Here is a 17,262-nt window from a genome sequence, read left to right on the forward strand (position 1 = left end):
TGCTGGGGATCAAACTCAGGGCTTTATGTACATTAGGCAAGCACTCTACTGACTGAGCTACATCCCCAGCCCTTCCTTTTTCCTTCTTTCCTTCTTCCCTCCCCTCCCCTCCCCTCCCCTCCCTGTCCCATCTTTCTATATAGCTCAGGTTGGCTTTAAACTTACTAAATAGCCCGTGCTGGCTTCAGACTTGTGACTTTCCTGCCTCAGCCTCCTGAGATCTAAGATTATAGGCATGCTTCACCATGCCCGGTCTTCTAGTCTCTTTGAATAGAAGTTGGGCCCTGGGACAGGCCTCAGGTGGAGAGGGTGTAGGTGTGCCGCCCTCAGGTAGTGGACCACCTGATCCTTCTGCCTGGGACTGCCTGTAACTCTTGTCTCCTCAAGGGACTCCAGACACTCTGTAGTCCTCTAACTTGGCAGGGAGGGCAAAAAGCTGCTTCCCGCTTTGGGGCTAGAGGAAGGGCCTCAGCAGAGCCTCTGTGGGCACCTCCAGGGACAATGGTGGTGGGTGTGGGATGCAGCTGGCCCAATCCCCTTCCTACCTCTGCTCATGACTCACTGTGGGGTTTGGCAGTCTCCCTCCCTCCCTCACCTTCCTGTCAGGTGGGGCCACTGCCAAACTCCCAAGGGCTGCCTGGGCCAGAAACCACTCTCCTGGGATGGGGGTTAAGGGTCCTGGTGGAGATGGACTGGAGTGGAGCAAGTGGGACTGGACCCAGGTGGGCTCAGTTCCCCATAGGGGAGAGGGAGACCAGCACTGCTGAAGTCAGCAGGAGGGGTTGGACCCTGCCCATGGAGAGGTTGTGAAAGGGCTCTTCAGGGTGCTATGAATAGGAAACCACCAGAGTGGTGGGAGAAAAGGGCAGGAACCTGCAGCCCCCTGGGCCGGCTGACCCCAGAGTGTCAGAGGGATGTGGCTTCAGGGTGAGGTGGTAACAGGGGACAGCTGAGACCCCCACCCATGGACTCCCCGCTGGCTATGGGGCCCGAGATGCAGTTTCTTTACATTAACTGGATTTTCCTATAAATCTAGTTAGGAGGATTTTCCCTCTGCCCCTTTGTCCTGATCTGCCAGCCAAATGGTCCTGGAGCGCCCTCTGGTGACTGAGCCAGCAGGTGGGTTGGTGGCGGATAACTTCTGAGGAGCCTGTGTTTCCCTCCTGGATGGGGCAGGACAGGCCTAATGGGTGGCAAGATTTCCAAGACATTCCCATGCCACAGAGTGTCCTATGGTCCTTTCCAGCCCTTCAGCCTGGACTACCAAGGGACTCAATATCTAGTTTAGAAACTATGGTTGGGGATATAGCTCAGTAGTAGAGTGCTTGCCTATCATACATGAGGCCCTGAATTCAATCCTCGGTGAGGGGTGTATGTGTGTGTGTGTGTGTGTGTGTGTGTGTGTGTGTGTTCGTTCATGTGTTTGTGTTCATTTTTGGCATGCTGGCTCATGCCTGTAATCCCAGCACTTCCCCTTGGAGAAGCGGCTGGAATATCAGGACATCTAGGTCATCTTTTTTTCTTTTATTGACGGGATCTCATGTTTCCCAGGATAGCCTCAAACTTGCTAAATAGCTGAAAATGACCTTAAACTTCAGATCTTCCTGCCTCTACCTCTCAAGTGCTGAGATTGTAGGCATGCACCACCACACCATATTTTTTTAATTTTATGTATATGAGTGTATTGCCTGCATGTATATAAGCGCACCCACGTCGTGCAGTGCCTGCGAAGGTTAGAAGAGAGTGTTGGATCCCCTGGAACTGGAGTTATAGACAATTATTAGCCTCCATATGGGTGCTGGGGACCAAACCCAGGTCCTCTGAAGGGCAGTCAGTAACCGCTGAGCCATTTCTCCAGCCCTTTTGTTTAATATTTTATTTATTATTTTTTTATGTGTGTGAGTGCATGTCTGTAAGTACACCCATGTTGTGCAATGCCCATGGAGGTCAGAAGAGGGCTTTAGATCCCCTGGAACTGGAGTTAAGGATGGTTGCTAGCTGCCATGGGGGTGTTGGGAATTGAACCCAGGTCCTCTGCAAGAGCAGTCAGTTCTCTTAATTGCTGAGCCATTTCTCCAGTCCCCCCATTTGTTTTCTTAATTTTATTTTTATTTTATGTGTACAAGTGTTTATCTGCATTTATGTAGGTATATCACATGCATGCAATGACAAAAAGATGACCTAGACGTCCTTCTCTCAGAAGCCAGAAGCGGGCATTGGATCCCCTGGAACTAGAGTTACAGTTGTTAGCCACCATGTGGGTGCTAGAAACCAAGCCTGGGTCCTCTGCAAGAGCAGCCAGTGCTCTTAACTTCACAATCACCCCTGATATATTTTTAATTTCTATTACATTTATTTTGTGTGTCCATTTCACAAAGAAGATGGTTGTTTGTTTATTAGAGGTTATTTACACCTTCCCAGGATCCACATATAATACACATCTTGGTCTTAGCCCCTGGGGTTGTGCTCAGGGACCAGGGCAAAAGTCTTGTTTCTGTTGGCCAATCTCCTCATAGGTCTTCCTTCTTCCTCCTCCCAGGTGAATGGAACAGACTGGTCAGATCCAGACAGCATCCCACTGGTCCTAGAGACCCTTCCCCCTCTAATCCCAGCACTTGGAAGGTGGAGGCAGGGGGATCGGGAGTTTAAGGTCACTCTCAGCTACATAGTGAGTTGAAGCCAGCCTGGGCTACATGAGATCCTGTTTTAAAAACAAAACAAAGCAAAACAAAAAGCAAAAGGTAAGTCCAACCAGTTGGTGACTTGAACTATGGGACAATATACTTCTGTTGTTTGAGCCTCCCAGCCTGTCACACTCTGTGACATTACCCTTGAAAAAAGTAAAATGGCCAGGTATGGTGGCACACCCAGAACTTAGTAGACAGAGGCAGGTAGATCTCTGTGAGTTTCAGGCCAGCCTGGTCTACATAGTGAATTCCAGACCAGCTGGGGCTATAGGGAGACCTTGTCCAAAGAAAAAGAAAAAAATGAAAAAATGGCTTCAGAAAGCCATTCTTCAGTCAGCTTCCAACCAAACCAGCAAAAACCATATAAAGGTTTGGGAAGAGAAGGGGGACCCTTGACAGGTCACTGTCTCTGAAAGCTGGCCAGGGGTTGTGACAGTGAGCAAGGTCAGTGGGCACTTAGACACTAGGAAGCAGCTAGCTACAAGGACAGACCTCACAAGTCCATCAGTCGATGTAGTTCCCCAGGCCTGTGGGAGGGAGGAGGAGGGAAGGGCAAACCGAAACTTTGAGGTCCTCCTCTCTAGAAGTCACTTGAGGGTTTACTAATAATTCCTTTTAAAAATATTTTATTTTTATTTTATGTGTATGAGTGTATTGCCTGCATGTATGTGAGTGCACCCGTGTTATACAATGCCACAGAGGTCAGAAGAGGGTTTCAGATTCCCCTGGAACTGGAGTTAAGGATGGTTCATAGCTGCCATGTGGGTGCTGGGAATCGAACCCAGGTCCTCTGCAAGAGCAGTCAGTGCTCTTAACCACTGAGCCATCTCTCCAGCCCCTACTAATAAAGGAGGCCATGTCTGGTGATTTACACCTACAATTCCAGTACTCAGGAGGCTTCAACAGAAGGATCTTCCCACATTCGAGGCCAACCTGGGTTGCATAGTGAGGCCCTATTTCAACCTTCCCCTGCTCCCCAAAATTAAATAAATAAAAATGCATAAAGGAAGCATAAAGAGAAGATTTTTAAAGTGTTCATTTGGTTTTGTGCTATGTAGCCCAGGCCGGCCTCCAACTTTTATTTTTTTATGTGTATGAGTATTTTGCCTGCATATATCTAAGTGTGTGCATATGTGTGCAATGCCTGCAGAGGCCAGAAGAGGGTGTTGGATCTCCTAGAGGTGTCAGATCTCCTAGAACTGGAGTTTCAGATGGTTGTGAGGCATCTTGTGGATGCTGGGGATCCAATCCAGGTCTTCTGCAAGAGCAGCCAGTGCTCTTTACTGCTGAGCCATCTCTCTAACCCTGGCCTCAAACTTTTGATCCCCCTGCTTCATTCTCCCAAGTGTTGGGATTACACATGTGTGCCAACATGCCCTGCTAAGAACAAATTTGATAATATTTTTCATGTATGTGGCCAGACATGGAGGCACACGCCTTTGGTCCCAGCACTTGGGAGGCAGAGGTAGGCAGATCTGAGTTCGAGGCCAGCCTGCTCTATATAGCAAGTTCCAGGACAGCTGGGGCTACAGGGAGATCCTGTCTCAAAAAGACAAAAGAAAACTTTTTTCATTTACATTTCAGTAATGCACTTACCAAAGTGACAATCTCTTTTTTTTAGAAATTATTTTTTTGTGACAGGGTCTCATATAGCTCAAGGTACCCTCAAATTCCCTATATTGCTGAGGATGGCTTTGAACTCCCGAGCCTTCTGTCTACATCTCCCCAGTACTGAGATTACAAGTGTGTACCATACCATCACACCTGGCTACAAAAATGTGAGAAAGGAGTTGTGACTCAATGCATTTTCAAAAATTTTATTATTTTTATTTTATGTGCGTGAGTGTAATGCCTGCATGTGTGTAAGTGCACCCATGTCATGCAATGTCCTCGGAGGTCAGAAGAGTGCGTCAGAGCCCCTGGAACTGCAGTAATGGACAGTTGTTAATAGCTGTGTGGGTGCTGGGAATCGAACCCAGGTCCTCTGCAAGAGCAGTCAATGCTCTGAACTGCTGAGCCATCTCTCCAGTCGTGTGACTCAATGTATTTTTAACTTTAAAAAAATTTTGCATGCATGTATGTATTTGTGTTTACATGTGTATGCACCCACATATATGTACATGCATGTAGAGGTCAGAGGGTGACATTGGAATATAAACATTTATTCCTTTCTCAATCACTCTCCACCTTATATATTGAGGCAGGGTCTCTTTTTTAATATATTTTTTAATTTTTATTTTGTGTGTATGAGTATATTGCCTGCATGTTTGTAAGTTGACCCGTGTCTCGCAGTGCCTTGGAGATCAGAGGCGGCCGACGGATCCACTGAAACTGGAGTGACCGATGGTTGTTAGCTGCCATGTGGGTGCTGGGAATCAAACCTGGGTCCTCTGCAAGAGCAGCCAGTGGTCTTAACCGCTGCCCGGGCAGGGTCTCTTAACTTGAACTCAGAGCTCATCAGTTCAGCTCATCTAGCTGCCAGCTTGCCCCGTCTCTGTCTCCCTAGCACTAGAGTCACTGATAGGCTGCCCGTGCCTGCCTGACTTTTATGTGACTGCTGGGAATCCGAACTTGGGTGCTTTTACCCACTTTTCTCCACTGAGCCATCTCCTGAGCCCCACATTTTTTTACTTATTTTGAGACAGGGTCTGGATATGCTGCCTGGTTGGCCTTCACTTCCCGGGCTCAAAGGATCCTTCTGATTTGGCCTCTTAAGAAGCTGGGACCACCTGTGTGTGCCATCATGCCCAGTACCTAAAGCATTTTATTAGGAAGATATGATATTGGCTCCAAAGTCTGACAAGCCCAGGACTAAAAGGTTAGATGCAGTACAAAGCATCCCTGAGATGCCCTTCCTCTGCATCTCTGAGCACCTGACGTGTGCTGACTAGACCAGGAGCCTGCTGGGGTTAAGTCTTAGCATTGCTCAGGACCAGGTTTGGGGCTGTAGGCATGCCAGGTAGTCTCCCTATGCCTTCTTTTCAGCAGTCTGCAAAGTGGCTGCAATTCAGTGCATAGGCATTTGAAAACACTGACAGTACCCAGCCTGTGAGTATAAATGGGGTCATTAACATTAGCACCTGATTTCTGGAAGCTCCAAGTCCCCACCTGTGCCCCTCTGTACAGGTCTCAACAGCACTTTCCCCAACTGTTTGGAGGAAGGTTTGGGTTTCACCAATGCCCTGGGATAGTTGAGAACGTTTGTCTACTCTGGTCTCCCTGGAGATGGTCCACCTGCCAGTTGGAAGAGGTACCCTCTAGCTGGCCTGGTTGTCCTTACTGTCTATGAATACACTTGTTTGTCCCTACTCCTGAGCATTCTCCTGAAGGGTTCCTAAGGTTTCCCACAGAAGATGAAGAAGGCCCTTCCCAGGTATTCCATTTGTCTTTGATTCAAGGGAACTTTTGCTTTCTTCCCAGGGACTCCTTGTAGAGGGTAGACTGGACTGAGCTGGCAGACACCATCCATTCGCCCTGGGGTTCCTCCTCCCTTGTCCTACACTTGTCCCTCCTTTGTCTAAGCAGGGAACAGAGCCCTATGCATCCACCCTGCCCTACATCTGTCTGTGTACACTGGAGACTTCGATGTTCAAATGTCCACTGTGGCAGTCTATGGCCACCCCAGGCATCAGGAGAGTCCACTCTCAAATCCCCAATCCCCTCTCTCACCTCAGCACTGTGTGTGTCTCAGAAGCAGAGGATTTTAGGGCAGAGGAAGGTTCTAGGTGGCCTACACCATGCAGGCATCTACTCCACCAAGGTGTAGCCATAGCAACTGCTCGGCCCCCAGTGGTCTAGAGCAGCATTGTGAATATTCACATATCACAGCTACATCAAGACTACACAGCATGTCAGAGCTAGAGAGACTGCTCAGTGGCTAAGAGTACTGGCTGCTCTAGCAAAAGATCTGGGTTTGGTCCCCAGCATCCACATGGTGGCTAACTCCAGGTCCAGGGGACCCGATGCCCTCTTCTGGCCCCTAAGGGCACTGCATGCACATGGTGCACTTACATACATGCAGGCAAAACACTCATATAAAAATAAAATTAAAATTAAAGACTAGACATCATCTCTCAGTTCAAGTCAGGTGGAGTCACTACATTGTGTTTGTGACACATTTGGAACAACATTTTTCTTTTCAGAGCTTAATGGAACTGAGGATGGTGGTTAAGGGCTAAAGATACCCTGTGTTATTCTCTTTTGGGATGTGGTAGAAGCCCTGTGTCTGGATGTCCCTGTTCCCAGAAGTAAGAGACGAAAGGAGGAAAACAGCATTTATTCTGTACTGACTGTGTGCCTGGCACACGTCAGCTCTTTAGCTTGTGTTACCTCACTGGGTGAGGGTGGAGGTAGGTGGAGGCCTGGCCTGAACCTCCCAGTAAGGGGAGAGGTCAGTTCGGTCTGAATGAGAAGCTGAAAGGGGCCCCAGCTCAGCCTCTAATGTGTTTACCCAAGGCCTGTAGCAGGTGGAAGTTCCATCTGCTCAGCTCTCTCAGCTGAGCCCCAGCCCCAGCAACAGGGGCCCAGCAGGGTCAGAGAGGGGTGGGGCAGAGGCTTTCTAACCCCATCAGCTCAGCCACTGCCTGCCTCCCTGTGCTGGAAGAAATACCTCCAAGGCTCAGGGGTTGCACTCAGCTAAGCCCCCCACCCCCATGCTCTTGGTGCTCTGGACTGAGATAACGGCAAACAAAACCTGCTGTCCCCAGCCTGTCCTTGATCAACTTTGGTGCCGGCACAGGCCACAATTCAGAATCAAATAGGGGTGTCTGAGACCAAAGGGATTGCTTCTCCCTAAAGGTAGGTGGGATAGGCTTGAAGCTATCCAATCTTGCTTTAAGACCACCACCTTCCCATATGCCTCTGGGGTCCTTTACTCCTCAACTAGCCACCCCTCACTGCTCAGTCAAACACACTGGCTCCCCCAGCCCAGGAAAGGCCTACAGTCCCTGCTGATGAATCTTCCTTTTCAGACTCGAACATCACCACTGGAAGCCAAAGAGGTCACTGGTTCAGGGAATGAGATTCAGGCCCAGAAAGGGGGTTGGAGGTGGTTTACATCATGAATGCCTCCATCCATCCATCCATCCATCCATCCATCCATCCATCCATCCATCCATCCATCCATCCTTCCATTCATCTATTTGTCGAACAATAACATTCACCCTATATGTGTTAGGTAGAAAGCCCCAGCAGCTGCTGTAGTGAGCCCACGGCTAGCAGAGCCCTATCCTTTCCCCCAGAAAATGGAAATTGGGGTGAAGCTTATAACCTACGAGGTAGCTCTTTTTCTCCTTTCTACTCGGAGCCACCCCAAAGGGAAACCTTTCTCCCTCCCCCAGATTTCAAAGTTGGTCAAGTTCCATTGGGTACAACCTCAGATGTTTTCACCTTGCAGGTGGCCCTTAGCCCCCTGGGATCCATGGCTTGATCCTCTCCTACAATCCTGCCCCTTTGGGGAGTCCTATAGACTTCAGCACAGGCTCCACCACCATGGCCTCTGGCTGTGACCCCAAGGTGCAAGACAGGTGGGCATCATGGATGACCTGTCGGACTGTGGCCCGGAAAGTCTTACTGACGAAGCAATAGAGGCCAAAGTTGACTGCTGTGTTGAACATGGCCATCATGTTGGCTATGTCCAAGGCCAAGTGGACCCTCCAGTCCCGGTGGACAGGGGCCACATACAGATGGTAGAGCATGACACCGATGCGGGGTGCCCAAAGAAGGGCAAAGAGTGAGGTGACACCCAGGAGAATGGCTGTGCTCTTACCCATCCAGGGCCGCAGCCCTCTCTGGCCCCTCTTCCGGAACCGGAGGATGATGGCTGAATTAGTGACCAGGAAGATGCTGCAGGGAATGAAGTAGACGATGAGGCAGTGAGCCCACTTGAGGAGTTTGTCCATAGTGCTTGGGGGGTCTGCGTCCCTCCACACATCCAGCCACCAGTAGAAAGGGATGCCAGTCAGCAGGGCAGTGCAGAAGACGGCAGCAATAGCACGGCGGGTCCGGCCTGGGGACGATGTGACCCGGTGGCGCAAGGGGCGGCACAGGGCATTGTAGCGGTCCACCGTGAGCAGCACTGCGACCCAGACCGAGGCATGGTTGGCAGCGAACTCCAGGATGTTAGCTGTGCGCACCACAGCCTGGGGCACCTGGCGGGCAAGCACGGCTCCCTGTAGGAGGAAGCCCACGAACACGATAACCACTTGCGTGACGATATCCGAGGCTGTGAGCGCCAGGAGGTAATGGTAAGAGGGCTTCCTGGTCCTGGTAGCAAGGCGGGCCAAGGCCACTGTGGTCAGAAGGTTGACTGACCCAGGTCATGGAGGGGAGAGGTCAGAGGCATTAGAGGGGGTGGTGGGATTCCGCTTCCCTTCCCTGCCATTGGTGTGGTCCATCCCCACCTGCCAGTGCTAGGGAAAGCACTGACTGCTATTTTCAGTCCCTCCACCACCAGTCCCTCCCCCTGCCCACTGCTTGCAGTGCACACCAAACCGCGGCTAGGCAAGTGCTATACTACGGAGCTCTGTTACCAGCCCAGCCAGCCTTTTTCATTTTGTATTTTGAGAAAGGATCTCACTAAGTTTCTCAGGCTGACTCAGAACTCTCTGTAGCCAGGTGGTCCTTGAACTCATGATCCTCTTGCCTCGGTCTCTTCTGTACCCCAGCTCCTTTTTCTTTTTTAGATTTATTTTCATTTTGTGTGTATGAGTGTTTGCCTGAATGTGCGTATGTGCACCACATGCATGCAGTGCCTGAGAAGGCCAGAAAGAGGGTGTTCGAGACCCTGGAACTGCAGTTACAGATGGTTGTTAGTGGCCATTTGTATGCTAGGAACTGAACCCATGTTCTTTGCAAGAGCAGCCAGTACCCTTAACCACTGAACTCTCTCTCCAGCCCCTCATCTATCTATTGGTTTTTTGTTTTTAATGTCCAATATTTAAAATCAGCTTGCAATTCTATCTACTATTTTTAAAAAGATTTACTTATTTACTTTTTTTTTTTGTCTTTTTTGAGACAGGGTCTCCTTGTAGCCCCAGCTGTCCTGGAACTTACTATGTAGACCAGGCTAGCCTTGAACTCACAAAGATCTGCGTGCCTCTGCCTCCCAAGTGCTGGGATTAAAGGTGTGTACCACCACGCCCGGCCTTTATTTACTTTAAAAAATATTTTCTTATTTTTATTTTATGTGTATGAGTGTATTGCCTGCATGTATGCAAGTGCACCCATGTTGTGCAATGCCCGCGGAGGACAGAAGAGGCTGTCAGATTCCCTGGAACTGGAGTTACTGACAGTTGTTAGCTGCCATGCGGGTGCTGGGATTCCAACCCAGGTCTTCTGTAAGAACAACCAGTGTTCCTAACCGCTGAGCCATCTCTCCAGCCCCTTACTTTTATTTTATGTGCATGCATATAGCTGTGCACCACATGCATGCCTGGTTCCCACAAAAGCCAGAATAGAGCGTCAGAGCCCCTGGAACTGGAGTTAGATGCTTGTGAGCCACTACGTGGGTGCTGGGAACCAAACCAAGGTCCTCTTCAAGAGCGTCAAGTGGTCTTAACCACTGAGCTATCTCTCCGGCATCCAGCTACTTGAGACAGGGCTTCATGTCTCAAACACCCTATATAGTTGGAGAATGGAAGATAACCTTGAACTTCTGATCCTCCTGTATCTGCCTCCCAAGTGCTGGAATTACAATCATGTACCACTATGCTCAGTTTATGTGGTGCTGGGATCGAACCCAGGGCTTCATGCATGCTAGGCAAATACTCTATAATTGAGCTCCACCCTAGCCCTCCAGCTGACTGGAGGTATAGCTTAGTACAGAGCACTTGCCTAGCATGTCATAGGTGCTTGATTGCCCAATCAAGGCAAAAATCTCAATTTGTCAGCCTAGGTAATCAGGCCAGCCTTGCCCCCTGGCCCATCCACAGCCCAGGCTGTGGACCACCTTCGAAGTACCTAGGTGGACCTACCTAGGTGGGTGTCCACCTGCTGAGGCATTCCACCCTAGATCTTTTCCAGGCATTCTATATCGTCTAGAATAAATGTGCCCTGGGATCCAGGTGTGGGTTTATTTACCAAACAAGGCCACTTGCCTTTCCTGTATCCACTCATCCACCCACCTCACTCAGGCTCTGCTCTATGCCATGGGTTACACAGGGGCTTCAGACCCGATCCTCAACAGTATGCACTGTTGCCATAGAGGTGAGCTGTCTGATCTGGTGAGACCTTTCATTTACCTTTGAGCAACCCAGTTCCTAGTTCCTCACTTGTGACTCTCCTCGATCTTTGCTCCCTAGTGACCCAGAGTACCTCCCCTCCCCCATAAAGGCAAGGGAAGAGGTGGCATCTAGGGTCCTAGGTCTTAGGAGGGCACCAGAGAGGATTAGGAACAGTTGAAAGAGAACCCCACTTTTGGCCCAGCATGAGGTCCCAGACCCTGGCTCCCCACTCACCAGGGAGCCCCAGGCTCAGCAGGACACTGTAATAGATGACAGGAATGACACCAGCCACACAGGCTGACCTCTCTGGGCTCTCTGGCCAGTAACTGTCCACATCCTGTCCTGGCCCACTCCCGTTGGGTGTGGGCAGTAGGGTCACTTGTGGCTGCCCAGCTAGGAAGGATGGAAAAGCAGGGTTATGGTAGTTACTATCTTTTCAGTAGGGCTCAACAGCAGCCCCTGCCTGACCCTGAGGTCCTTCTATTCTGTTCTCGGTGGAGAGCCCTGAGACAGACCCACTCAAATGCAATCTCTGTTGCCCTGGAAATCCCACCCCCTCCACCCCCAGTCTGCTCTCCTATTGATCGCAGTGGCATTGCTCCCCCGACATCATCATTCCCGCCACCAGGGAAACAGGCCACACGGCGGTCGTTGTGGACGCATAACTGCAGCACTCATATCAATGCTGGGTGACTCTGACCGATGGTGGCTCCCAGCAGCAGCTCAGCTCCATCTAACAGCCGCCTGCTCTCTCAGGAGAGACTGTGACCAGTATCCCCTCTTTCCTAAGCCAAGAGCATCCTTCTTCAGAGATTGCCACTACTGATGCTCACATGGTCAGATGGGGAAACCAAGTCCCAGGGTAAGGTGGCACAGTTGGCTTCGGGCCAGTACAGAATGGGGGCCCTACATATACCTGCTCTGGCCTCTGGTCCCCTCAAACTACACTTTAAGTCTCTTTAGGTTTTAACGTCCAGCTTCTGATTTCCTGCTGAAGATGAATGGGAGAGCCCCTCCCCCGACAGTGAAGGCCAGTTCTCCTGCCTCACTACCCCCTCTATCAGCAGTCTCACTCTCTCCATCCCTAGCCTTTATGTCCCTCACCTGTCTCTTCTTCCCTCCTTCCTCCACCTTAGTCCCCCCTTCCCATTTAAAAATACTTTACCTTTCTCTGGTACCCCAAGTCCCATGCTCCCAGGTCCTGAGCCCCAGGTCACCAGCAGCTTTTCCTGGGGCTCTCCACAGCCATCTTGAAGCATTGCCCTCTGTATCCCTCACCCTGGCTCTCTGAGTGAGTAGTTTGCCTCAGGCTTCTCCCAGCAGCTCTGAGCCTGTTGGTGCAGAAAGTGGGAGAGTGAGGGTGCCGGGAGAAGAAGGGAGGAGGGAGAGGGAGGGAGAGGGAGGGGCGATGGCTGCAGCCGATGACTCTCCAGTGGATACTGTGGGAGCAAAACCACTAGCAGGGTGAGGGTCTGCTGGGTAGAGGCTTCAGGAGAGAAAGGCTGGGGCCAGGGCTCGCCTAAAGGGGTAAATCTACCTAATAAAGGAAAAGGAAGTGAAGTGAGGAGGCAGGGCAGCAGGGCCTGGCTCTGGATAACTGTCTTGTATCCCAGGGCCCATGGCACACGGGTCTTCTCAGTTGGGACAGCCACACTCAGGGTGAGGACTTTGGAGAAGGCAGGATTCGGGGGGTGTTTCTAGGGGCATCAACATGATGAAAGTCCCTTGCTGGTGGGAAGGGAGGCTATTAGTATCCTGGAGCTGGGTGATCAGCACCAGGCCAAAGAGGGAGGTTGCTGCGGGCAGGAGTCAGATTCCCAGGCAGGCATGAGGGGTTAGGTTCAAAGGGGTCCCACCTGCAGAGACCTCAAGGAATGGGATGAGGTCTAGGCTGACTTGGGGTGCTGCTGGAGGGAAGGACAGCAGGAGGTCATATGCAGTGCTCCCTGGGAGAAGGGCCGGCAACATGGGGAACACAGGATCCTGTTGGTCTAGCAAGCTGCTGTTTTCCTTGTCCTAGCAGAGCTGAATAGTTCTCAAGAACAGCATTCTCTGGTAAGCAAACACCAGCTGGTGCTAGCAACGCTCTGAAGAAGATGGAAGCTGTTGCCAGCAACTCCCTACACCTGGGAGAGGAGTAACCAGGCCAGTACACCATGGGTACCAGGACACAAGCACCCAGGGGACTACCTGGGGTATAGAACTGAGGCCTAGCCTGGAATTGCTTTCCATGGTCTAGCCTCTAAAACTGTACCATAAAGTGTATCAGGGAATGTTGAGCGTTTTCTAGCTCCCTAAGGTGGATTCCACCTCTGGGGTTGGAGCCAACCCACCCTGAACCCAAGGACCACCCTCAATCACAGCAGAAGACTTGTTGCCCCCTGGTGGCTACATAGGGATCCTGCATCCCTCCAAGAGTCCTGCTGGCTTCCGTGGGGAACCCTGGGCAACGGTAGGGCAAGGGCTATCTGCTTAGGACAGGGCCCCAGATACAGATTAGGAACTTCGGCATCAGAAAGCTAGCATCACAGACAATCCTCCAGGCTGCCACCTCCCTCTGCCATGGACAGGCCGCCCTTCAAAGAGCTGGGAAGACCACCCATGTCTGAGGTCAAGGAGGGCTACCTAAACTGTTCATATATATATATATATATATATATATAATATATAATATATATATTGTAGGCTGTACAGTTTATTGAAAAGCTTAAGTATTCCTCAGACAGTAGTGCAGTAATGTTTTCTCTCTCTTTTTTTTTTTTTTTTTTTTTTTTTTTTTTTTTTTATAAAATTTTTTTTTAAAAGACAGCTTTGCACTGGGGAAATAAAGACAGCTGGCACCTCATAAGCACCAGATCTCAGCTACAGTCTTTCTGAAGGCGCCTGCTTAAAGGCCGGCTTCCTGGAGACCGGGATTACAAAGGTAGTAGTTTCCTTTGGCTTTTAATTTTCCCATGACATTAATGGCACAAGTGAGACAGATCCACCTGCCTCTGCCTCCTGAATGCTGGGACTAAAGGTGTGCCCCACCATGCCCGGCTGGTGTTTTCAATTTTAGCTCTCCTGTGTCCTATACAGGTAACTGGAGACCTTGGGATTGGGGCAAGGAAAAGGCAGAGACAAAGAGGGGAGTTTAGTTGAGAGGATACCTCTTCATGTGTACAGTAGCTTAGCTACTCGAGCCTCCCCTCTCCCCTGGTCCCTCCCTGTGGAAGGCCTATTGTGGGGGATAACCGAATGTACCTGCCCAGACCTGCATGCATCCTTCGAGGGCCTTTGTCATAGATGCTACTTCCTGCATGACCTAAGATGACCTCAGCCATCCTGCATAGTGAGACAAGAAGTGCTTTGGTTTCTGTGTAGGAGACATAGTCCATTTGTCTTCCTCAGAAAGTGCCTCAGAGGCAGAGGCAGGAGGACTGTGAGTTCCAGATCAGCCTGAGCTATGTAGCAAGACCCTGTCTTTGTGAGTTCCAGAGCCTATGCCATAGAAACCACAAGGTGAAGGTGTATCTGTTTAGACAGGCAGGTCCCAGGACCCTTTGCACCCCACAGGTAATGTTATACCTGTCAATAACAGTGAAGCCCACAAAGCAAGAGCTGGGGTCTGCAGGAGCCAGAGAGACACCCAGCACCATCACACAGGGCAGTGGCAGCATCTGACTGGGTACAGTGATGACAGGGACAGGGCTACCAAGTCATCAGCAGGCACACAGCCTGTTCAGAGGTGAGGTGTCCCCTCTTGGTGGGAAGGTTCTGTCCTATATGGTGTCTGTGTCAGTGGGAATGGAGAGGCCACTGTAAGCTGTAAAACTCCATGGAGGAATGGTCCAGATGGATGGCTCTTAGATCAGGATGGGCATTCCAACTAGGTGAGTGACATGATGGGAGATGCTGGCCAAGTAAGAGGCTGTGCTGCCCACAGCATGTGAGTGGTTTCAGGGAAAGAGTCCTCTTTATTTTTTTTTTAAGTTTCATGTAGCCCAGGCTGACCCCAAACTTGCTATGTAGCTAAGGCTGACTTTGAACTCCTGATCCTTGTACCTCTACTTCCCAAGTGTTGGAATTTCAGGTATATACCATGACACATAGCCTTTATCTTTATTTATCCTTGGTGAGCCCACTGGATGTGTTGGGCCCAGAACCTAAACTCATGAATCCTTCCTCCTAAGTGAACTGAGTCATGCACGAGTGGAACCCAGAACAGAAGACACTTGGGTTGAGGTGGGCTGGGCGTGAGGTCCACCCATCCTCCATGTTCCCACAGCCCAGTGCCAGTGAGAGATCCCCACTTTGCAGATTCATAAACTTCCTTTCCTGTCCCAAGTTTCTGAAACTTTCCAGTTGCTTCTAGACCCCCTGAGATACCTTGCTCAAGGGAGATTGGTTATTGGGTCTCAACTAGCTTTCCAATTGAGCTAGCTTGGGGTTGTGTAGCCAAAGCCAGGGAGAACTCTAGATACTTAACTCCTGGCTATTCCAGCTTCTGGCTGAGTCACGTGGGCGGCATACGTGCATCCGAGGCAGGAACTCACACTCCGCTGGCTCCTCTCTGGGAACGGTTCTTGTTTGTGAGCTCTCTAGACTTGCTCTTAAGGAAGGAGCTTCCAGACCATGAGGGACCCACCAGCCTAGGGATGGCACTTCTCACAGTGGGCTGGGCCCTCCTACACCAGTTAGCAATCAAGAAAATGCCCCACAGACATGGCCACAAGCCCGTCCGATGAAGGAAACTCCTCAGTTGAGGTTCCTTCTTCCCAGGTGTGTCAAGGTGACAAATGAAGCTATGACAGCATCTATCACCTTGAAGACTGTGAGGGTGAGCACTCTCTGGCCCTCTCCTGCCCCCAGATATCCCTACCTCATAGACGTGTATGAATACACAGCACATACATACACGTGTAGCCACAGGTAACTTTATTTATAAAGCCAGTTTCTATATCCTTAGAGGAGTGGCAGAGCTGAGGGAGGTTAGAATCAGGGAGGGGCCTATCAGAGGTGGGGAGTCAGAGGTGACCCTCCTGGGTCTTCTTGGGAACATAAGACCCTTCACGCTTGAAATGCTACCTATCTCACTCTGGTAGGTGGATCTTAGCTTGGGGTGTCCATAACAATCAGTTGGCGTGCCCCTGGGAATTCTGACTCCTTAGTGGAGCCTAGGGGGTAGCACAGGTGGCCAGGCTTCAAGAGAGACTGGCAAGTCCCCAAGGAGGCAGGAGAGAAGAGGGCCTACCCAACAGCAATCATCTGAGCAGTGGGTCTTCCAATCCCTAACATTTCTGTTGATGGACCTTGTGCACAGGAGCTAGGCTGTCCCCAGGGTGGGGAACGGGGGGAAAGCACCCCTTTCAGAAGCTGTGAATTCCTGGGTTGAGCCTGGATGTGGTGTAGCCCACAAGAAGAGGAGGCAGGCCAGCCAGTGGATGGTGCTTCTGGACAAGGGAGACCAGGCACGAAAGTTGAGTCAGCTGGGAGGTGTTTCCGCTAAGCTAGGCATCTCCAATCCTGCCAACCCGGACAAGATTGGTGCCAGACCCAGTTCTCGCTTTCTCTGTGGCTCCAGGAGGTGAAGCTGTTGGGTCTCCACGCACCAGAAAGAGACAGAAGTCAGCACACTGAGCTGGGCATTGGGATCCAGAGAGCAAGAGCAGAAAGTTCCAATTAATTCCCAGTGCAGGACCTGGCCTGAGAAACTCAGCTCTCCCAGGAGCCATCCACCTTCAGCTACCAACCTCAAAGGAGCCACTGTCACAAGGGGCTGGGGTAAATCCTGCTGGTACCAGGTAAAGGTGAGGTCTGAGCAACACAAACACAGACACAACACACATCACACACACACACACTGACCACTCATATCACGCACACTTCACATACACATCCTACACACACACAGAAACATGTAGAAACACATGCATACACACATCATACACACAGATGCAAACACACGTTTTATATACACACATACAAACACACAAACCACACATGCATATCCCACTCATGTGTGTATAGAGATACACACATAAACATAGGCATACACACAGGCACATGCACACACCACACATGTACGCCCCCCACACACATACACACGCACACACAGGACTGCAACCCTCACTCTCCCTTCTCCATTGCCTTTCTTTCCTCTTGTGCTGTCTAACTGAGACTGCAGCCTAACTCCCTGCCTCAGTTTCCCTACAGATGGACTGGGGTTGCTGCATATGCTGTATGTCTCCTTGGAACTATGGGAAGGGAAAGGTTGGAAATTACACAGAAGCTGATCAAAGAAGATTTCCAGGGAGGTGAACACGGGGGTCATGTGAGGACCAAATTAAAGCAAGGAAGCAGAGGAAAGGACA

General features: G+C 50.5%; 1 protein-coding gene across 1 annotated transcript; it reads right to left on the reverse strand.

The window, feature by feature from the left end:
• Positions 1 to 8,122: 8,122 nt before the first annotated feature.
• Gpr142 (G protein-coupled receptor 142) lies at positions 8,123 to 12,168 on the reverse strand. Its single transcript, XM_029562727.1, has 3 exons — positions 12,075 to 12,168; positions 11,144 to 11,302; positions 8,123 to 8,994 (listed from the first exon to the last, which is right to left on the reverse strand). Exons 1-3 carry the CDS (start codon positions 12,166 to 12,168, stop codon positions 8,123 to 8,125), a joined length of 1,125 nt encoding a protein of 374 aa, XP_029418587.1.
• Positions 12,169 to 17,262: the final 5,094 nt, after the last annotated feature.

Source organism: Nannospalax galili, unplaced genomic scaffold (assembly GCF_000622305.1).
Source record: "Nannospalax galili isolate Female #2095 unplaced genomic scaffold, S.galili_v1.0 scaffold634, whole genome shotgun sequence".
In the NCBI taxonomy this organism is placed as follows: domain Eukaryota; kingdom Metazoa; phylum Chordata; class Mammalia; order Rodentia; family Spalacidae; genus Nannospalax; species Nannospalax galili.